Below are 24,196 nucleotides of genomic sequence, written 5' to 3'. Positions count from 1 at the left end.
GGTTTGGGAAAATATAAGAGGGCAATTATACATATGTTTGCATAGAAGCTAGAATTGGAGATGAGGTAATGTGGTGGTGAATGAGAATGGGATTTTCTAAAATTAGTTAATTCCTAGAAAGTAAGTACTTCTGGTGAATATTTCAGTTGCCAAGAGGAAAGTTTTATTTCTGTGAGGACTTAACTCTAATTTTTGGGTAGGGGGTCAGTGAGAGTATACACCTTACTGTCAAGTTAACTGGAATACCAAAAAACAAAAAACAAAACAACAACTCAGTTTGGAAATCTTTCTTTCACTAGTAGTAGGACTAAAGGGTAGCTTTTTATTTTTCTAATATAGTTTAAGCTTTTGGCTAATTAAAATTAAAGCCTTATAATGCATTTTGGTGATATTAATAGAAAATATGAGATACGTTTATTGTATGCTTCTGTCTCTTAAAAATTAATTTGGATCAAAGAACAGAATCAAAATCACATGCCAGTTTTATGATCTACTTTATAAATTCCAGGGCAAATGTAAAATATATACTCGAATAGGATAATATTGAGATAGCTGCTACAAACAGTTAACTCTGCATTTTCAAAGATCGAATCCTTGTGCACATTAAACCTAAGAATAAGAAGTAAAGCGTCCTTGAAAGACTTCTGTTGTTGTTCATTGCAAAGTCATGTCTGACTTTTTTGTGACCCTGTGAACTATAGCCTGCCAGATTCCTCTGTTCATGGGATTTCCCACAAGAATACTGGAATGGGATGCCGTTTCCTTCTCCAGGGTATCTTCCCAACCCCAGGTATTGAACTCGTCTTCTACGTTGCAGGCAGATTCTGCATGGACAAAGCAGGAAACCAAAGCGACCTCATTTTTAGTTTAAAAGTCTTCTTATGTAATATGTAGACATCACATTAATTTATCAGAAATGATGTATTTCAAGCAAGACTCAGTAATTGAATGGTTTGTTTGTGTAGGCTAAAGATTGTCTCTTGTAGTAAGGAAAGGTAATTCATAATCACCATGACTAAGGGAGATAGGAAAAAAATATATATAGTAGTCTTGAGAAAGATAAATGAAGTTAAAAGTAGCAGAATTATTTTGATTAAAATTTTTGTTTTTATTTACAGTAAGAACACTGTTGTCAGTTTTTTACTTCTAGATAAAGCACACATTCAGTTACTTTCATAATCCTGAGTTGGTGATTGAGTTTCCTGTCCTTAGCACAGTGCATAATACATAGATGATCAATATTTATGTGTTAACTGATTTCTCCTCTGAATCTGCTGCCCGACTGCAGTCACCTTGTGTCAAGTAAAACACCCTTTGTAACATTAATCACAGACATAATTACATGTTCAAGCTCATCTTTGTGAAGACTGTGACTCTCACTAGTCACTTGCCAAGATCCAAATGGCTTTTCCCCTGGTTTCAGAGTATGAATTTTGTACCAGAATCCACCCTTGAAATTTACCTCAGTAGCTTTAGAAAATGTTGGTGATATGTGAATCTAGGACTACTTACAGTGGCAGAATCAATACTTCTAGTTAGGTTATTACTACTTGAAGATGTGACCTTGATGGTCACAGAAACTGCATGGAAGTAAAGAAAATTTAAGGTATGGTTCAACTTTATTTTTGAATTTTGTTTTACGAACAATTGAAAATCTGAAAATTGAATTTTGTTATAGAAATGATAAGGAGAATAGTAAGTGATAAAAATATATAACACTGAAGAAGTTCACTGATCATTAAGTGTATGTCTCTCTACAGGTATAATTTGACCTCCTGAGATTCTGTCTTAGCAAGAAGAAAGTGGAAAATACTCTTGGAAAGAAAACTAAGACATTAAGAAAGCCAGAACTTATTTTTACATGGTTGTCCACTCAGTTACCAATATGGACGCTTTTCCCACCATTTTTCCTCCTGGTGGAGACAGTGAACTGAGACGTTCTCAATCTGAGCTCCAAAAAATGTTAATTGATGAACGATTAAGATGTGAACATCATAAAACCAATTATCAGACTCTGAAAGCTGAACATACAAGGTAATTATTTAAATTTGGAGGTGAGAGGCTTGATTAAAAATTTTTATTTTGTCTGAATATTTGCTCTGGAACATACAGTGTAATTTTGTTATAATGTACAATATACATTTAAAGCTTTTTGAGTACAGTAAATGTTCTTTAAATCAAGTGGATTATAAATTTATTAAAGTCTTATTTTGAAAGTGGGATATAAAATTTATGTATCTCAGTGGCTAAATTTTTTTTCCTTCAAAGTAAAGTTGTGTTCAGAAATTACAGTGTTAATAGTTAAGTGACACTTGATAAAGCAATATTTGGAAGTTTAAATAGAATATATGATGTTGATCTTGTTCCGTAGTGTTGGTTGACTTTAAGGTAATACAATTAAAAAGCAATGGATACACTTAAATTCTTCTTTTTCTAAAAATTAGGTTGCAGGATGAGTACATAAAGTCACAAAATGAACTCAAGCGCGTTTTAAATGAAAAGCAAACTCACCAGGAAAAGTTTCAGCTGCTGCTTGAAGAGGTACGAGGAGAATTAGTAGAGAAAACTAAAGACTTAGAAGAGATGAAGCTGCAGGTAAGAAAATATATTCAAATTAGTATAAATTAGTCAGATGTTTAATGGAGATACAGATGTAATTTTGGTAAATTTGGTAAGTTCTCTCTATATCCATAATGAGTATTTTGTTGTATCTCCAGTGGTATAATTTAATCTTCTTTCATATACTTTAGAATACTCTGTAGAATTCAGCCACAAAAGTTTTATGTAAATTTTAATTATATTTTCTGTTCTGATTTAAATAATATCTTACTCTTCAGAATAATTGGAGGAAAGGCCAGTCTGAATTGATAAAAATTCACAATTAAACATACTTTAAAAATAAAGATTTTCTGAATTTCTGTGGAGTTGCTCAAGTAACAGATAGTTGATACTGAAGTATTAACTACAGTTTCTTTTGACGTTTTTTTACACTATTCATTTTCTATATGCTCAAAAAGTAGAGCAAAGCTACCTGTCAGATTTTAAATTAGTAGGTATTAGTTGCGATATCTTACTGTAATGGCTCAGTAGCACTAGCTGTTTATTTCTGCTTATCTCATGCTTGTTACTTAGACAAGAAAAGATGTCCATTCCATCTTAGGGGACAGGAATGCAACAGTAGGAAGTCAAGAGATACCTGGAGTAACAGGTAAGTTTGGCCTTGGAGTACAGAATGAAGCAGGGCAAAGGCTAACAGGAGCTTTGCTAAGAGAATGCACTGGTCATAGCAAACACCCTCTTCCAATAACACAAGAGACAACTCTACACATGGACATCACCAAATGGTCAATACTGAAATCAGAGTGATTATATTCTTTGTAGCCAAAGATGGAGAAGTTCTATACAGTTAGCAAAAATAAGACCAGAAGCTGACTGTGCTCAGATCATGAACTCCTTATTGCCAAATTCAGACTTAAATTGAAGAAAGTAGGGAAAACCACTAGACTATTCAGGTATGACCTAAATCAGATCCCTTAGGATTATGCAAGTGGAAGTGACAAGCAGATTCAAGGAGTTAGATCTGATAGAGTGCCTGAAGAACTATGGACAGAGGTTTTTGACATTGTACAGCAATTGTAAAGCAAAGGAGAAAAGGAAAGATACTAATTTGAATGCAGAGTTCCAAAGAATAGCATGGAGAGATAAGAAAGCCTTCCTCAGTGATCAGTACAAAGAAGTAGAGGAAAACAACAGAATGGGAAAGACTAGAGATCTCTTCAAGAAAATTAGAGATCCCAAGGGAACATTTCATGCAAAGATGGGCTCAATAAAGGACAGAAATGGTATGGACTTAACAGAAGCAGAAGATATTAAGAAGAGGTGGCAAGAATACACAGAAGAACTGTACAAAAAAGATCTTCACAACCCAGATAATCACGATAGTGTGACCACTCACCTAGAGCCAGACATTCTGGAAAGTGAAGTCAAATGGGCCTTAGGAAGCATCACTGTGAACAAAGCTAGTGGCGGTGATGGAATTCCAGTTGAGCTGTTTTAAGATGATGCTGTGAAAGTGTTGCACTCACTGTGTCAGCAGATTTGGAAAACGCAGCAGTGAGAGAAGTCTGACGCGCTAGCAAAGTAATGCTCAAAATTTTCCAAGCCAAGCTTCAGCAATACGTGAACCGTGAACTTCCAGATGTTCAAGCTGGATGTAGAAAAGGCAGAGGAACCATAGATCTAATTGCCAACATCCGCAGGATCATAGAAAAAGCAAGAGAACTCCAGAAAAACATCTATTTCTACTTTATTGGCTATGCCAAAGCCTTTGACTGTGTGGATCACAATAAACTGTGGAAAATTCTGAAAGAGATGGGAATACCAGACCTCCTGGCCTGCCTCTTGCGAAATCTGTATACAGGTCAGGAAGCAACAGTAGAACAAGACATGGAACAACAGACTGGTTCCAAATAGGAAAAGGTGTACATCAAGGCTGTGTATTGTCACCCTGCTTATTTAACTTCTATGCAGAGTACATCATGAGAAACACTGGGCTGGATGAAGCACAAGCTGGAATCAGGATTGCTGGGTGAAATACCAATAACCTCAGATATGCAGATGACACCACCCTTATGGCAGAAAGTGAAGAGGAACTCAAAAGCCTCTTGATGAAAGTGAAAGAGGAGGGTGAAAAAGTTGGCTTAAAGCTCAACATTCAGAAAACAAAGGTCATGGCATCCAGTCCTGTCACTTCATGGAAAATAGATGGAGAAACAGTGGCAGACGTTGTTATTTTGGGCTCCAAAATCACTGCAGATGGTGATTGCAGCCATGAAATTGAAAGACGCTTGCTCCTTGGAAGAAAAGTTATGAGTAATATAGACAGCAAATTAAATAGCAGAGACATTACTTTGTCAACAAAGGTTCATCTAGTCAAGACTATGGTTTTTCCGGTAATCATGTATGGATGTGAGAGTTGAACCATAAAGAAATCTGAGCACTGAAGAATTGATGCTTTTGAATTGTGGTGTTGGGGAAGACTCTTGAGAGTCCCTTGGACTGCAAGAAGATCCAACCAGTCCATCCTAAAGGAGATCAGTCCTGGGTGTTCATTGGAGGGACTGATGGTGAAGCTGAAACTCCAATACTTAGGCCTCCTGATGCAAAGAACTGACTCACTGGAAAAGACCCTGATGCTGGGAAAGATTGAGTGCAGGAGAAGGGGATGACAGAGGATGAGATGGTTGGATGGCATCACCAACTCGATGGACATGAATTTGAGTAAGCTCTGGTGTAGTAAGTTGGTGTAGGACAGGAGGTTTGGCATGCTACAGTCCATGGGGTCACAAAGAGTTGGACAGAACTGAGGAACTGAACTAAAGATGGAAGGAAAATGATACTGATGGAAAAATAGGTCTCCACAAAGGAAAAAACAACACTGAAATTGGTCTCATGAGGTCTCCAACTGTGGTTAAAGACTACTTCATAAGCAACTTATTAACAAGTAGACACATTAAAAAAAAATAACTATCTTCCTTCTTTCTCTCTCTTTCTCAAAGCCGACATACACCAAAGACAGAATTAGAGGGTTAAACTGATGCCAAATTAGGAGGAAATTATGCTGTGTTAGATTTTTAATGGAATTACTGCTACTACTTGTCTCAAAACAAACCTAAAAGAATGCTTCATCATATAACCGTCTATGTTTCATTACCTACATTAAATCTATAAAAGCAAGTCTTCAGCACTCCAACATTTGTCCTATCAAATATTATAATGCTATACAGACCAGTTTTTTCAAAGAATGCTCTGATTTAATGGGGCAAATATCACTGTACCAGAGATTCTTAAGAAATTAATGACAAACTGAGTAATAAATTTTGCTCTGAACTTCGTAGCAGCCAAATAATATGGGAAACATATGGGTTACACAGTTTGCATTACCAGGCGCAAAGAAAGCATATATATGTTCGGTAATTATCAGAAATACATAAAATGACTCCCATTTTTTAAGAAAAGGTTTTGTTAACATGTTGCTGCTGCTGCTGCTAAGTCGCTTCAGTTGTGTCCGACTCTGTGCGACCCCATAGACGGCAGCCCACCAGGCTCCCCCGTCCCTGGGATTCTCCAGGCAAGAACACCAGAGTAGGTTGCCATTGCCTTCTCCAATGCATGAAAGTGAAAAGTGAAAGTGAAGTCATCCAGTCGTGTCCGACCCTTAGCAACCCCATGGACTGCAGCCCACCAGGCTCCTCCATCCATGGGATTTTCCAGGCAAGAGTACTGGAGTGGGGTGCCATTGCCTTCTCCATGTTAATATGTTATATAATAACAATGTAATAGCTAACTTCCTCTAACCACTCATGACATCAAAGCACTGTATGAACAATTTCTATGCATTGACTCACTGTACCTTTAAAATTATCCTATGAACTAGGCACTATTTTCATCCCCAATGACTACCACTACACAAGTGATCCAGAATATTCTTTAAATGAATGTCTTTTATATTGTTTTTCTATGAAAGCCAAAGAGATAATAAATCTTAAATCAGAAAAGGCATTTTGCAAGTAGACAATATAATACATGTGTATTTTTAAAATAATCATCTTTCATAAAACCTTCACTGAAGTATTTCTTGGTGATTTTACTTTGTTGAATTTACTTACCTTTACTCAACTCACAATTTGTACAGATTGCAAATACCCATTAAGCAAATAGCTAAATTGCTTCAATATTGTATTTATGTATAGATGTTTCTTTCAGTTATTTTTGCCAGGTAAATATCACACAAAAACCAGGTATGTTTATCTTGAAAAACAGAAACTTTACCAGACAAATTTTATCAGCAAACATTTGGGAAGTTATCATGTGGAGAAATACGTAGAGTTTTTTTGTGTAAATGGCAACCCACTCCGGTACTCTTGCCTAGAAAATTCTATGGATGGAGGAGCCTGGTGGGCTACAGTCCATGGGGTCACAAAGAGTCAGACACAACTGAACAACTTCACTTCACTTCACTTCAAGGAACATAGGTGGCGCTAGTGGTAAAGAACCTGCCTGCCAATGCAGGAGACATAAGAGATGCATGTTCAGTCCTTGGTTTGGGAAGATCCAGTGGAGGAGGGCATGGCAACCAACTCCAGTATTCCTGCCTGGAGAATCCACTGGTCAGGGGGGCCTGGTGGGTTACAGTTCATAGAGTTGCAAAGAGTTGGACACGAAGGAAGCGACTTATCACACACACATAGGCAAGGAACACTGCAAGAAACAACAGAAGGCTATAGGGAGGATGATTTCATTTCAATATGAAAGAAAATGCTTAACATACTCCAATCCATAAATGGAAGTGGGTCACTTTACAAGTTCACTAGGTTCTCTAACACCGAGAGCAGTGAAGCACAGAATGAAGAGCCCTGTGTCATAGACGTTTGAAATAGGAATTCTGCTTTGAAATTTACTGCCTCACAGTTCTGGAGGCCAGAAGTCCAAAATCAAGTTGTCAGCTAGGCCATGTTTCCTCTGGAAACTGTAGGAAGAATACTATCCTAGCTTCTGTTGATGTGCTGACAATTCTTGGCGTTGCCTGGCAGCTTGCAGGACTTCAACCACAACTTCTGTCATCATGGGACATTCTCTCTGCCCCACCCCACTCCCCACCCACGTGTTTCTGTCTACCCTCGTCTTATAAGGACATCAGTCATATTTGATTAATGGGCCATCGTACTTCAGTATTACCTTTTCATCTGCAAAACTCCTTATTTCCAAATAAGGTCACATTCTGAGGTACTGGGAATTACAACTTATCTTTTGAGAGGACACAACTCAGCGGATATGAAAGAGAACTAGACTATCAACTCTAAGATACTAAGACTCTGTCTCTCTCAGTACCTATGAAACAACAAGTGCAACATACATGAATAGAACAATTCTGACTCGCTCATTTATTTATTCATGTCATTCATATAAAAAATGCGTGGTAGGCACCATCTTAAGCACTACAGAAACACTAAAAACAATTCCTGCCCTCATGGACTCTGTTTTCAAACAGAATAAAAATTGCCATCGTTTATGAGTATCTACTATGTGCCAGACACTATACTAAAAATATACAGGTTATTTTTATCTCATCAGTCCTCAGAACAATCCCTGTTAGAAAACAATGTTTATGCCCTTTGAGTTCAGTTCAGTCACTCAATCCTGTCTGACTCTTTGTGACCCCATGCATCGCAGCACGCCAGGCCTCCCTGTCCATCACCAACACCCAGAGTTCAGTCATACGTCCATCGAGTCGGTGATGCCATCCAGCCATCTCATCCTCTGTCGTCCCCTTCTCCTCCTGCCTCCAATCCCTCCCAGCATCAGGGTCTTTTCCAATGAGTCAGCTCTTCACATGAGGTGGCCAAAGTACTGGAGTTTCAGCTTTAGCATCATTCCTTCCAAAGAATACCCAGGACCGATCTCCTTTAGAATGGACTGGTTGAATCTCCTTGCAGTCCAAGGGACTCTCAAGAGTCTTCTCCAACACCACAGTTCAAAAGCATCAGTTCTTCGGCGCTCAGCTTTCTTCACAGTCCAACTCTCACAGCCATACATGACCACTGGAAAAACCATAGCCTTGACTAGGCGGACCTTTGTTGGCGAAGTAACGTCTTTGCTTTTGAATATGCTATCTAGGTTGATCATAACTTTACTTCCAGGGAGTAAGCGTCTTTTAATTTTATGGCTGCAGTCACCATCTGCAGTGATTTTGGAGCCCCAAAAAATAAAGTCTGACACTTTTTCCACTGTTTCCCCATCTATTTCCCATGAAATGATGGGACCAGATGCCATGATCTTGTTTTCTGAATGTCGAGCTTTAAGCCAACTTTTTATTCTCCACTTTCACTTTCATCAAGAGGCTTTTGAGTTCCTCTTCACTTTCTGCCATAAGGGTGGTGTCATCTGCATATCTGAGGTTATTGATATTTCTCCCGGCAATCTTGATTCCAGCTTGTGCTTCCTCCAGCCCAGCGTTTCTCATGATGTACTCTGCATAGAAGTTAAATAAGCAGGGTGACAACATACAGCCTTGACGTACTCCTTTTCTTATTTGGAACCCATCTGTTGTTCCATGTCCAGTTCTAACTGTTGCTTCCTGACCTGCATACAGGTTTCTCAAGAGGCAGGTCAGGTGGTCTGGTATTCCCATCTCTTTCAGAATTTTCCACAGTTTATTGTGATCCACACAGTCAAAGGCTTTGGCATAGTCAATAAAGCAGAAATAGATATTTTTCTGGAACTCTCTTGCTTTTTGCATGATCCAGCGGATATTGGCAATTTGATCTTTGGTTCCTCTGCCTTTTCTAAAATCTTTATCACATGAAAGTGAAGGCATAAAAATCTAACTATTTGCTGAAGGTCATCACCTTCCTGATGAAATGACCCTTTTGGGGTTATAAAAATATTCTTTTTGTCTTTAGTAATAATCTTTGTCTTGAAGTCTATTCTATCTGATAGTAATATAGCTAATCCAGTCATTTTAGGGTATTTTGTATGTGCTTGTTACAAATAAGCATGTCTATATGTTACTTTCAAGAAACAGAATAATTACATTTTCAATGTCTGAAAACAGTAATTTGAATACCTTTGGTTTAGTGCCCACAGATTGCATTCATGTAGCACTCAATCTTTGCAAAACAAATTAATCTAACAATTGTAAAGGTTCAAGTTTTATTTCCCTCTTCAACTCATGTTTCTGAGGTTTTTAAATCTAAATACTACACCAAGGAATGAAACAGTAAGCATTGTGGAGGCTAAAGTGGTGGTTTTCCCGACAGTGGAAGATTTCAAGAAAATACTGAACAACAAACACTGCTGTCAAAGGAACCCATGAATTTGATGACACTGGCATCAAATGATGGCTTTTGACTCTATCAACCCATGCCTCGAGTATTAATAAAACCTTACTGTAACAAGCACTAGATAAACGGAAATAAACAGTTGGTGCTATTGAGTGATTGCAGGAAAATATCACAACTAATACCTACTAATCTGAAATCTGATGGGTGTTGTTATTGTGTAGCTGCTCAGTTATGTCCGACTCTGCTGTGCCATGGACTGCGGCAACTCCAGGCTTCCTTGTCATTCACCATCTGCTGGAGCTTATTCAAACTCAAGTCCCTTGAGTCAGTGATGCCAACCAACCATCTCATCCTCTGTCATCCCTTTCTCCTCACAAACTTCAATCTTTCCCAGCATCAGGGTCTTTTCCAGTGAGTTTGCTCTTCGCATCAGGTGGTCAAAGTATTGGAGCTTCAGCTTTAGCATCAGTCCCTCCAATGAATATTCAGGTTGATTTCTTTTAATATTGACTGGTTTGATCTCCTAGCAGTCCAAGGGACTCTCAAGACTCTTCTCCAACACCACAGTTCAAAAGCATCAAGTCTTTGGTGCTCAGCCTTCTTTATGGTCCAACTCTCACATCCGTACATGACTATTGGAAAAACCATAGCTTTGACAAGATGGGCCTTTGTCAGCAAAGTAATGTCTCTGCTTTTTAATACGCTGTCTAGGTTACTCATAACTTTTCTTCCAAGAAGCAAGCGTCTTCTAATTTCATGGCTGCAGTGACCATCTGCAGTGATTGTGGAGCCCAGGAAAATAAAGTCTCTCTCAAGGTTTCCATTTTCCCCCCATCTTTTCACCATGAAGTGATAGAACCAGATGCCATGATCTTAGTTTGTTGAACATTGAGTTATAAGCCAGCTTTTTCACTCTCCTCTGACTTTTATCAAGAGGATCTTTAGTTCCACTTCGCTTTCTGCTGTAAGGGTGGTGTCATCTACATATCTGAGCTAATTGATATTTTTCCCAGCAATCTTGATTCCAGTTTGTGCTTCATCCAGCCCAGCATTTTGTAAGATGTACTCTGCATATAAGTTAAATAAGGGCAACAATACACAGTCTTGACGTAATCCTTTCCCTATTTGGAAACAGTCTGTTGTTCCGTGTCTTGTTTTAACTGTTGCTTCTTGAACTACATACAAGTTTCTCAGGAGACAGATCAGGTGGTCTGGTATTCCCATCTCTTGAAGAATTTTTCAGTTTGTCGTGATCCACACAGTCAAAGGCTTTGGCATAAAAGCAGAAGTATGTGCTTTTCTGGAACTCTCCTGCTTTTTTGATGATCCAGCAGATGCTGGCAATTTGATCTCTGGTTCCTCTGCCTTTTCTAAATCCAGCTTGAACATCTGAAAGTTCACGGTTCACGTACTGTTGAAGCCTGGCTTGGAGAATTTTGAGCATTACTTAACTAGTGTGTGAGATGAGTGCAGCTGTGCAGTAGTTCGAGCATTCTTTGGCATTGCCTTTCTTTGGGATTGGAATGAAAACTGATCTTTTCCAGTCCTGTGGCCACTCCTGAGTTTTCCAAATTTGCTGCCATATTGAGTGCAGCACTTTCACAGCATCATCTTTTAGCATTTCAAATAGCTCAACTGAAATTCCATCACCTCCACTAGCTTTGTTCACAGTGATGCTTCCTAAGGCCCGCTTCACTTCACATTCCAGGATGTCTGGCTCTAGGTGAGTGATCACACCATCATGGTGATCTGGCTCATGAAGGTCTTTTTTGTACGGTTCTTCCGTGTATTCTTGTCACTTTTTCTTAATACCTTTTGCTTCTGTTAGGTCCATACCATTACTGTCCTTTATTGAGCCCATCTTTGCATGAAATGTTCCCTTGGTATCTCTAATTGTCTTGAAGAGATGTCTAGTCTTCCCATTCTATTGTTTTTCTCTATTTCTTTGCATTGATCACTGAGGAAGGCTTTCTTCTCTCTCCTTGCTATTCCTTGGAACTCTGCATTCAAATGGATATATCTTTCCTTTTCTCCTTTGCCTTTCGCTTCTTTTCTTTTCACAGCTATTTGTAAGGCCTCCTCAGACAACCATTTTGCCTTTTTGCATTTCTTTTTCTTGGGAATGGTCTTGATCCCTGTCTCCTGTACAGTGTCACGAACCTCCGTCCATAGTTCTCAGGCCCTCTGTCTATCGGATCTAATCCTTTGAATCTATTTGTCACTTCCACTGTATAATCGTAAGGGATTTGATTTAGGTCATACCCGAATGGTCTAGTGGTTTTCCCTATGTTCTTCAATTTAAATCTGAATTTGGCAATAGGGAGTTCCTGATCTGAGCCACAGTCAGCTCCTCATCTTGTTTTTGCTGACTGAATAGAGCTTCTTCACTTCGGCTATGAAGAATATAATCAATCTGATTTCAGTATTGACCATCTGGTGATGTCCATGTGTCGAGTCTTCTCTGGTGTTGTTGGAAAAAGGTGTTTGCTATGACCAGTGCATTCTCTTGGCAAAACCCTATTAGCCTTTGCCCTGCTTCATTCTGTACCCCAAGCCAAATTTGCCTGTTTCTCCAGGTATCTCCTGACTTCCTACTTTTGCATTCTAGTCCCCTATAGTGAAAAGGATATCTTCTTTTGGGTATTAGTTGTGGAATGTCTGGAATGTCTTCATAGAATGGTTTAACTTCAGCTTCTTCAGCATTACTGGTCGGGGCATAAACCTGGATTACTGTGATATTGAATGGTTTGCCTTGGAAATGAACAGAGATCATTCTGTCGTTTTTGAGACTGCATCCAAGAACTGCATTTTGGACTCTTTTGTTGACTATGATGACTACTCCATTTAAATCGTCTAAGGGATTCTTGCCCACAGTAGTAGATACAACGGTCATCTGAGTTAAATTCACCCATTCCAGTCCATCTTAGTTCACTGAGTCCTGAAATGTCGATGTTCACTCTTGCCATCTCCTGTTTGACCACTTCCAATTTGCCTTGATTCATGGACCTAACATTCCAGGTTCCTATGCAGTATTGCCCTTTACAGCATTGGACTTTATTTCCATCACCAGTCACATGCACAACTGGGTGTTGTTTTTGACATCTTAAGGACTTAAAAATTTCATATAATGCAGAAATACTGGTGAGAATTTTTTCAGGTTTTATTATTTATTTATTTGACTGCAGTGACTTTTCATTGCTTGGTGCAGGCTTTGTCTGTTTGCAGAGAGCAGGGCTGACTTTTGGTCGCAGTGCTTGGACTTCTCATTGTGGTGGCTTCTCATTTTTGTGGCTTCTCTTGTTGTGGAGCACAGGCTCCGGGCACGTAGGGCTCAGTAGTTGTGGCCTGTGGGCTCTAGACCTCAGGCTCAGTATTTGTAATGCATGGGCTTAGTTGCTTCAAGGCATGTGGAATCTTCCTGGAACAGGACTTGAACCCGTGTCCCTTGCCTTGGCAAGCAGATTCGTATGCATTGCACCACCAGGGAAGTCCTCAACTTTTATATATATAAAAGAAATGATGTTTAAAGATACTTCTGTTGAGTTTTGAATTCTGGGTTGACAGTTTTTTCCCTTAATACTTTAACATGTTGCTCTTCTGTCTTTTCACTTAAGTGTCACCTAAGACATTTGTTGTCATTTTTATCTTTGTTCTGTTTATCTAATATATCTTTTTTTCTTGTCAGCTCTTAAACGTTTTTCTTTTTTGCTGCTTTTCAGTAATTTGGTTGACTTCCCATTGGACATTTCTTCATGTTTCTGGTACCGAGGTTTATTGAGCTTCTTGGGTCTGTGAGTTTATAGTTTTCATAAATTTAGAAAAATTTTGGATACTGCTTTTTGAAATATTTTTTTCTGCCTCATATTTGATTTCCTTTGTGAACTGCTTTTAGGCCTCTTAAAGTTCTCCCATAATTACTGATGTCTTTATCTTTCATCTTTCTTGTCTCTCTGTTTCATTTTGGATAGTTTCTGTTTTCATGTCTTTCAAGTTCTCTGATCTTTTTTCCTGCATTGTCTAATCTGCTAGTAATTTCATAGTGCATTTTGCGTCCCAGAAATTGTAGTTTTTATCCTGAAGTCCAATTTTCATCTTTTTCATGTTTTCCTTGACATGTTTATTCTTTATTGTAACTTTATGTGGAATTCAGTTATAATAACTATTTTAATGTCTTTGCTAATGTTAAGATCTCTATCACTCTGGGTTGTTTTTGATTGGCTTTCTTTTCCTATTGTAGGTATTATTAGATTGGTGCAAAAGTAATCGTGGTTTTGCATTGTTGCATTTGCTGTTTGATATTGGAGTACATTCTTAAATGTGGTTATGTTATACATTATTGTGCATTTCTTGCTTAATGTTTATTTTAATGAATTATTGCTTGCTGTTTATATGTATTTTAGACTATGGAAATAATGTTAGACAAAAACAAATTCCAGTCATTTTCTTATTCAAGTTCAAAATGGGTCATAAGCAGCGGAGACAGCTCACAACATCAACAACACATTTGGCCCAGGAACTGCTAATGGACTTGCAGTGAAGCAGTGATTCAAGAAGTTTTGCAAAGATAATTAGCCTCTTGTAAATAAGGAGAGTAGTGGTTGGCCATTGGAAGTTGACCAACAGCCAGATGAGAGAATCATCCAAGCTGATCCTCTTACAACTACATGAGAAGTTGCCCGAGAACTTAGCGTCGACCATTCTTTGGTCGTTTGGCATTTGAAGCAGATTGGAAAGGTGAAAAAGCTTGGTAAGTGGATGCCTCATGAGCTGACCGCAAATCAAAAAAATTGTCTTGAAGTGTCATCTTCTCTTGTTCTACACAGCAATGAACTATTTCTTGATCAGATTGTGATGTGCAATGAAAACTGGATTGTATACAACAGTTGGTGACAACCAGCTCAGCAGTTGGACTGAGAAGAAGCTCTAAAGTCCTTTCCAAAGCCAAACTTGCACCAATAAAAGGGTCATGGTCACTATTTAGTGGTCTGCTGCTGGTCTGATTCACTACAGCAAAACCATTACATCTGAGAAGTATGCTGAGCAAGTTGTTGAGATGCACCAAAAACTGCGGTGCCTGCAGCCAGCATTGGTCAACAGAAAGGGCCCAGCTCTTCTCTGTGACAGTGCCCAATCACATGTTGTACAACCAGTACTTTAAAAGTTGAACAACCTGGGCTACTAAATCTTGCCTCATCTATACTACATTCACCTGACCTCTTGCCAACTGACTACCACTTCTTTGAGCATCTTGACAAATTTTTGCAGGGAAAATGCTTCCAAAACCAGCAGGACACAGAAAATGCTTTCCAAAAGTTCATCGAATCCTGAAGCACTGATTTTTTTTTTTTTTTTTGCTGCAGGAATAAATGTATTTCTTGTTGGCAAAAGTATGTTGATTGTAATGGTTCCTATTTTGATTAATAAAGATGTGTTTGTGCCTTGTTATACTGATTTAAAATTTGGGGTCCAAACCACAATTACTATTGCACCAACCTAGTATTTTTTTCAGACTTCTTTACATGTCTGATAAATTAAAAAATATTTTTTATTTGTATTTAAGTTCCACATATACAGCATTATGGTTCAACATCTATTTGTACTACAAAGTTATTACCCCCCAACAAGTCTAGTTACCATTCATCACCATACAGTTGATGCCCTTCATCCAAGTCACCCATCTCCCAACACCCTTCTTTTCTGGTAACTAGTAATCTGTTCTTTGACTCTCTTAGTTTTTTGTTTTGTTTATCCATTGGTATGTGCATGTGTTTGTGTTTCGATTCCACATATGAATCAAATCATATGGTGTTTGTCTCACTTTGTCTAACTTACTTCACTTAGCATCATACCCTCAAGGTCCAACCATGTTATAAATGGCAGGATTTCATTCTTTATGGCTGAGAAGTATTCTGTGTGTGTGTGTGTGTGTGTGTGTGTGTGTATGTGTATCTCATGTTCTTTTTATCCTTATATCCATCAGTAGACACTTAGGTTGTTTGCATATTTTGGCTATTGTAAATAATGTTGCAATGAACATAAAAGTTCATATGCCTTTTTGAATTAGTGCTTTTTCTTTAAATACCCAGAAGTGGAATTGTTTTTAATTTTTTAAAGAAACCTCTCTGCTGTTTTCCATAATTGCTGCACGAGTTTACATTCTCACTAATAGTTTAACAGAGTCTCTGCTCCACATACTCACCGACACTCATTATTTGTTGTTCTTTTGATAATCACCATTACTTACAGGTATGAGATGATATCTCATTGTGGTTTTTGCTTGCATTTTCCTGATAATTAGTGATGTTAAGTATCTTATATGTACCTGTTGGCCACTTGTATGTTGTTTCCACTCTTGAATTCACATCTTTAAACTATTTTGAGTTAATTTGTGTATGGTATAAGATAGTGGTCTGGTTTTATTCTGTTGCATGTGGCAGTCTAGTTTTCCCAGTATGGTTTATTAAAGAGACTATCCTTTCTCCATTGTGTTTCTTTCTTCCTTTGTTATAAGTTAATTATCCATATATACATGAGTTTATTTCTGAGCTCTCTATGTTCTGTTCCGTTGACTCACATATCTGTTTTTGTGCAAGTACCATACTGTTTTAATTACTGTAGCTTTGTAGTATAGTTTGAAACCAGAGAATATGATACCTCTGGCTTTGTTCTTATTTCTCAAGGTTGTTTTGGCTATTTAGAGTCTTTCATGGTTCCATACAAACTTAACAATTAATGTAGTTCTGTGAAATCTGCCATTAGAATTTTGTAAGGGTTGCACTGAATCTGTAGATTGGGTAATCACTGAATCTGTAGATTGGGTAGTATGCATATTTTAACTATTATTTCAATCCATGAGCATGAAATATCTTTCCGTTTTTTAGTATCTTCAGTTTTTCTCATCCGTGCCTTACGGTTTTCAGTGTACAGGTTTTTCACCTCCTTGGTAAAATTTATTCTTAGGTCTTTTTGCCTGGTAAATATTTATTGGTTGCTAGACATTATGAATTTTATTTTGTTGAATGCTGGATATTTTTGTATTCTGGTAAATATTCTTGATCTTTGTTTTGGGACACAGTTCTTTGGAAACAGTTTTGTCATTCTGGGTCTTGCCCTTAAGATTTGTTAGGTGAGAGAAGTTTAGTGTTTAGTGCTAATTACTTCTCACTGCTGAGACTCTTCTGAGTACTCTACTCATATCTCTGTGAAATGAAGTTTTAAGTGTGGCTTCTGGGAAAGGGAACTCTACATGAGCTCATTCTTCTAATCCTTTCAGGTGGATTTCTTCCTGACCTTAGGTATTTTCCTTACGTGCATGTCCTGATCAATACTGAATGAGTCGAGAGGGTCATTTTGCAGAGCTCCATCATTTTCTTTCCCTGCTACCCTCTTCTCTGTTACTCAGTCTTTGACTCTAGCTACACTAGTCTGCCTGGAGTCTTGGTTCTGTCTCCTTAAGTTGGGGTCCCTCAGACCTTCCTTTGTCACAGCCTGGAAGCTTTTAGCAAAGCTCAGCTTCTGTGTTTTCTCTCTTAGGGATATTTGTTGCTTCGTCATGTCCAGCATCTTGAAAACCATTGTTTGATTTTTGTTCAGTCTTTTATTTGTTTCAGACAAGGGAGTAAAGTTGGTCTCTATTCCATCTGCTGGAAGTGAAAGGACTTTCGTTTTAATTAACTTTTAATTATAGAAATCTGAAGCAACTACAAAAATATAGAGAGTGGGATGATGCATCCCCATGTACCCATCACCAATAACAGATGTAAGCATCTGTAATTACCCTCTCGGAGCCAGTGTTGTCTTATCTTCTAACATTTTTCCTCTCTCTCTCAAACCCCCTGAATTATTTTGAACCTAATCATATCATCTCAACCCTAGATATGTTAGTACATTATCTCTATTATATACCTGAGCAGTTCCTCAGAGGAGTAGCCACAATACTGTTTCCATACCTAAAAGTACTTATTTCTTAGAACCTTTTAATGTTATGTTTTCTTTAAGATATTCCTAATATTCTCACAGTTTTGCTTTCTTGTTGTTTTTAACGTTGGTTTGTTTGAAAAAGGATCCAAATAAAATTTACATATTCTTTTTAAATTATGGGGCTGGCCAAAAAGTTCATTTGAGTTTTTCTGTTACAGCTTACAGAAAAACCTGAATGACCTTTTTGCCCAGCTGTACAGCAAGATGTTGCTGCTGCTTCTGCTGCTAAGTCACTTCAGTTGTGTCCAACTCTGTGCAACCCTATAGACGGCAGCCCACTAGGCTCCTCTGTCCCTGGGATTCTCCAGGCAAGAATACTGGAGTGGGTTGCCATTTCCTTCTCCAATGCATGAAAGTGTAAAGTGAAAGTGAAGTCGCTCAGTCATGCCCAACTCTTCGCGACCCCATGAACTGCAGCCTGTCAGACTTCTCCGTCTGTGGGATTTTCCAGGCAAGAGTACTGGCGTGGGTTGCCGTTGCCTTCTCCGACAGCAAGATGTTAGGAGGGGCGAAATTGCATATAGAAACAAACCTCATACCTGCCAGAGATGTTCAGAGGGCTCAAACAGACCCCAGGACCCAGAGACTCCACAGAGACTGAGACAGAACTGTGTTTGAGTGTCTCCTGCAGAGGTCCAGGTCAGCAGTGGACTGCTGCAGGGGCAGGGTCTCTGGGTGCAGCAGACCTTGGTATGGCGTAAGCCCCCTTGAAGGACGTCGCCATTAACCCCACCATAGAGCCTCCAGAACTTACACAGGATTGCGAAAACAGACTCTTGGAGGGCACAAACAGAACCTTGTGTGCACCAGGACCCAGGAGAAAGGAGCAGTGACCCCACAGGAGACTGACCCAGACTTACCTGTGAGTGTCCAGGAGTCTCTGGCAGAGGCGTGGGTTGGCAGCAGCCTGCTACAGGGTTGGGGGCACTGAGTGTAGCAGTGCATGCATGGGACCTTTTGAAGGAGGTCGCCATTATCTTCATTACCTCCACCATAGTTTGGCCCCAGATAAATAACAGGGAGAGAACACAGTTCCACCCATCAATAGAAAATTGGATTAAAGATATACTGAGCATGGCCCCGCCTATCAGAATAAGACCCAGTTTCCCCCTCAGTCAGTCTCTCCCATCAGGAAGCTTCCATAAGCCTCTTATCCTTCTCCATCAGAGGGCAGACAGACTGAAAACCACAACCACAGAAAACTAACCAATCTGATCACATGGACCACAGCCTTGTCTAACTCAATGAAACTATGAGCCATGCTGTTTAGGGCCTCCCATCCAAGACGGACAGGACATGGTGGGGAGTTCTGACAAAATGTGGTCCACTGAAGAAGGGAATGGCAAACCACTTCAGTATTCTTGCCTTAAGAACCCCATGAACAGTTTGAAAAGGCAAGAAGATAGGACACTGAAAGATGAACTCCCCAGGTCAATAGGTGTCCAATATGCTACTGGAGATCAGTGGAGAAATAACTCCAGAAAGAATGAAGAGATAGAGTCAAGGCAAAAACAACACCCAGTTGTGGATGTGATTGGTGATGGAAGCAAGCTCCACTCCTGTAAAGGGCAATATTGCATAGGAACCTGGAATGTTAGGTCCATGAATCAAGGCAAATTGGAAGTGGTCAAACAGGAGATGGCAAGAGTAAAGGTCGACATTTTAGGACTCAGTGAACTAAAATGGACTGGAATGGGTGGATTTAACTCAGATGACCATTATATCTATGACTGTGGGCAAGAATCCCTTAGGAGAAATGGAGTAGTCATCATAGTCAACAAAAGAGTCCAAAATGCAGTACTTGGATGCAGCCTCAAAAACGACAGAATGATCTCTGTTCATTTCCAAGGCAAACCATTCAGTATCACAGTAATCCAAATCTGTGCCCCAGATCAGTAATGCTGAAGAAGCTGAAGTTAAATGGTTCTGTGAAGACCTACAAGACATTCTACAACTAATACCGCCCAAAAAATGTCCTTTTCATTATAGGGGACTGGAATGTAAAAGTAGGAAGTCAAGAGATACCTGGAGTAACAGGCAGATTTGGCCTTGCGGTACAGAATGAAGCAGGGCAAAGGCTAATTTCCAACAACACAAGAGAAGACTCTACACATGGACATCACCAGATGGTCAATACCGAAATCAGATTGATTATATTCTTCGCAGCCAAAGTGGAGAAGCTCTATACAGTCAGCAAAAACAAGACTGGGAGCTGACTGTGGCTCAGATCAGGAACTCCCTATTGCTAAATTCAGACTTAAATTGAAGAACATAGGGAAAGACCATTTGGGTATGACCTAAATCAGATCCCTTACTATTATACAGTGGAAGTGACAAATAGATTCAAGGCATTAGATCTGATAGACAGAGGGCCTGAGAACTATGGACGGAGGTTCGTGACACTGTACAGGAGACAGGGATCAAGACCATTCCCAAGAAAAAGAAATGCAAAAAGGCAAAATGGTTGTCTGAGGAGGCCTTACAAATAGCTGTGAAAAGAAAAGAAGCAAAAGGCAAAGGAGAAAAGGAAAGATATATCCATTTGAATGCAGAGTTCCAAGGAATAGCAAGGAGAGAGAAGAAAGCCTTCCTCAGTGACCAATGCAAAGAAATAGAAGAAAACAAAAGAATGGGAAAGATTAGAGATCTCTCAAGACAATTAGAGATACCAAGGGAACATTTTAGGCAAAGATGGCCACAATAAAGGACAGAAGTGCTATGGATCTAACAGAAGCAAAAGATATTAAGAAGAGGTGGCAAGAATACACAGAAGAACTGTATAAAAAAGATTTCCATGACCCAGATAATCACGATGGTGTGAGCACTCACCTAGAGCCAGACATCCTGGAATGTGAAGTCAAGTGGGCCTTAGGAAGCATCACTACGAACAAAGCTAGTGGAGGTGATGGAATTCCAGTTGAGCTATTCCAAATCCTGAAAGATGATGCGGTGAAAGTGCTGCACTCAAAATGTCAGCAAATTTGGAAAACTCAGCAGTGGCCACAGGACTGGAAAAGGTCAGTTTTCATTCTAATCCCAAAGAGAGGCAATGCCAAAGAATGCTCAAAGATGAGTGAGATGAGAAATGCACTCATCTCACATGCTAGTAAAGTAATGCTTAAAATTCTCCAAGCCAGGCTTCAGCAATACATGAATGGTGAACTTCCAAATGTTCAAGCTGGTTTTAGAAAAGGCAGAGGAATCAGAGATCAAATTGCCAGCATCCATTGGATCATTGAGAGCAAGAGAGTTCCAGAAAAACATCTACTTCTGCTTTATTGACTATGCCAAAGCCTTTGACTGTGTGGATCACAATAAACTGTGGAAAATTCTTCAAGAGTTGGGAATACCAGACCACCTGACCTGCCTCTTGTGAAATCTGTATGCAGGTCAAGAAGCAACAGTTAGAAGTGGACATGGAATAACAGACTGGTTCCAAATCGTGAAAGGAGTCAAGGCTGTATATTGTGGCCCTGCTTATTTAACTTATATGCAGAGTACATCATGAGAAACACTGGACTGGATGAAGCACAAGCTGGAATCAAGATTTCTGGGAGAAATATCAGTTATCTCAGATATGCAAATGACACTACCCTTATGGCAGAAAACAAAGAAGAACTAAAGAGCCTCTTGATGAAAGTGAAAGAGGAGAGTGAAAGAGTTGCCTTAAAACTCAAAATTCAGAAAACGAAGATCGTGGCATCTGGTTCCATCACTTCATGGCAAATAGATGCGGACACAGTGAGAAACTTTATTTTCTGGGGCTCCACAATCACTGCAGATGGTGACTGCAGCCATGAAATTTAAAAAGGTGCTTGCTCCTTGGAAGAAAAGTTATGACCAACCTGAGCAGCATATTATAAAGCAGAGACATCACTTTGACAGCAAAGGTCCATCTAGTCAAAACTGTGGTTTTTCCAGTAGTCATGTATGGGTATGAGAGTTGGACTATAAAGAAAGCTGAGCGCCATAGAATTGATGCTTTTGAACTCTGGTGTTGGAGAACACTCTTGAGAGTCACTTGGATTTCAAGGAGGTCCAACCAGTCCATCCTAAAGGAAATCAGTCCTGAATATTCATTGGAAAGACTTATGCTGAAGCTGAAACTCCAATACTTTGGCCACCTGATGCAAAGAACTGACTCATTGGAAAAGTCCTTGATGCTGGGAAAGGTTGAAGGCAGGAGGAGAAGGGGACAACAGAGGATAAGTTGATTGGATGGCATCACCGATTCAGTGGATGAGTTTGAGCAAACTCCTGGATTTGATGATGAACAGGGAGGCCTGGCATGCTGCAGTCCATTGGGTCACATAGAGTCTGACACGACTGAGTGACTGAACTAACTGAAACAATTCCCTTGCACTTTGGACTCAATTAGTCTTTTGACATCATAAACCATATTGTAACAGGAACTTTCTCTTTGGTTTCTCTAGCCCCATTCACTGCTTCTCCTTCCTATAGCCACCAGTTTTCTCCTACCAGCACTTTTGATCCATGTTGCTTCTTCCTAAAACGTACATATGGTGATGCCAATCTTAAGCTCAAAAACCTTCAATGAATAAAGAAGGTGCAAAGTAGTACATGTGCTTATGCATCTATAGACTGCCTGAAGAAGCCTACGGAAGTTACTGACACTGGTTGCTTTCTAAGAGGGAAGCTAGATGACTGAAGTGAGAAAAATACAGATTTTTCCTATTTTGTTTGAATTCTTTTATTTATGTAATTATGTTTATTCATTTTAAGTAAAAAGAAAAAATTTTAAATTCTAAGTTATAAGAGTATGAACTTGGTATTCAGGAATCTTCTACTCTCTGGCTACCCTTTCCCTTTTGTTTCCAGCCGGGATGCACCTCACCTGGGCGGTGTTTAACAGAACGTTTCAGCATGGTCTTGGTTCTTACAGAGTCTGGAGATTACTACCAGTATTGACGCAGGGTCCCAGGATTCTGAATTTCCTGTAGTGCTTAGTGTGGTTCTACCTAAATTGCCTTTAGGCCACCTTTGAGGATCATTTTTCTCCCCAGGGAATCTAATATTTTATCCATTCTTTGATTTTGTGTTCGGCCTAAGTTTTAGTTTTCCCATTCCTTTGATATGCTATTCTTTCTATACTAAATATGTTTTTCATTTGTCTTTACCTGTCCATTAAAACTATATTGCCTATTTTTAGGTATTTGTATGTATAAATTATTTTTCCCTTGAGATTTGAGCTTTTTGGGGGGAGAGATATACTTTCTGGAGTTTTCGTAATCTTTATGAAGTTTGACTCTGTGTGTTTTGATAAAAAGGGATATGTAGCTACTCAATATATCCTGGATTGTTGTGGCAATTAAAATTAATGCTTGTTAAGGAATTTTAAAACAGTATGTTATGTGGATTATAGTGTGTTATATGATGCTTTATATGTAGTAGGGATTCATTCAGTAAAGTTTTTTTTTTTTGTGTGTGTGTACTTTTTTTTTTTTTATTTTTAAAATTAAAAAAAATTTCAGGTATACACGTGCTTCCCATCCTGAACCCTCCTCCCTCCCCCTCCCCATACCATCCCCCTGGGCCGTCCCAGCGCACCAGCCCCAAGCATCCAGCATCGTGCACTGAACCTGGACTGGCATCTCGTTTCATACATGACATTTCACATGTTTCCATGCCATTCTCCCAAATCTTCCCACCTTCTCCCTCTCCCACAGAGTCCATAAGACTGTTCTATACATCAGTGTCTCTTTGCTGTCTCGTATACAGGGTTATCGTTACCATCTTTCTAAATTCCATATATATGCGTTAGTATACTGTATTTATGTTTTCCTTCTGGCTTACTTCACTCTGTATAATAGGCTCCAGTTTCATCCACCTCATTAGAACTGATTCAAATGTATTCTTTTTAATGGCTGAGTAATACTCCATTGTGTATATGTACCACAGCTTTCTTATCCATTCATCTGCTGATGGACATCTAGGTTGCTTCCATGTCCTGGCTATTATAAACAGTGCTGCGATGAACATTGGGGTACACGTGTCTCTTTCCCTTCTGGTTTCCTCAGTGTGTATGCCAAGCAGTGGGATTGCTGGATCATAAGGCATTTTTATTTCCAGTTTTTTAAGGAATCTCCACACTGTTCTCCATAGTGGTTGTACTAGTTTACATTCCCACCAACAGTGTAAGAGGGTTCCCTTTTCTCCACACCCTCTCCAGCATTTATTATTTGTAGACTTTTGGATCGCAGCCATTCTGACTGGCGTGAGATGGTACCTCATACTGGTTTTGATTTGCATTTCTCTGATAAGGAGTGATGTTGAGCATCTTTTCATGTGTTTGTTAGCCATCTGTATGTCTTCTTTGGAGAAATGTCTATTTAGATCTTTGCCCATTTTTTGAT

General features: G+C 39.1%; 1 protein-coding gene across 4 annotated transcripts in view; it reads left to right on the top strand.

The window, feature by feature from the left end:
- Nucleotides 1-24,196, top strand: part of CEP83 (centrosomal protein 83) — a 168,223-nt gene that overhangs the window by 64,026 nt on the left and 80,001 nt on the right. For all 4 annotated transcript variants that reach the window (XR_009736336.1, XR_009736337.1, XR_009736335.1 and 1 more), the window contains exons 2-3: nt 1,761-2,034; nt 2,445-2,595. Coding sequence is in view for 1 of the 4 variants with exons in the window: in XM_061415754.1 (XP_061271738.1) it covers nt 1,862-2,034; nt 2,445-2,595 (324 nt within the window). In the remaining 3 variants the exon portion in view is untranslated. The remainder of the gene's footprint in view (nt 1-1,760; nt 2,035-2,444; nt 2,596-24,196) is intronic.

Source organism: Bos javanicus, chromosome 5, assembly GCF_032452875.1.
Source record: "Bos javanicus breed banteng chromosome 5, ARS-OSU_banteng_1.0, whole genome shotgun sequence".
Classification (NCBI taxonomy): Eukaryota; Metazoa; Chordata; class Mammalia; order Artiodactyla; family Bovidae; genus Bos; species Bos javanicus.
The sequence above is the reverse complement of the archived record's forward strand: the minus strand, read 5'-3'. Positions and strand labels throughout refer to the sequence as shown.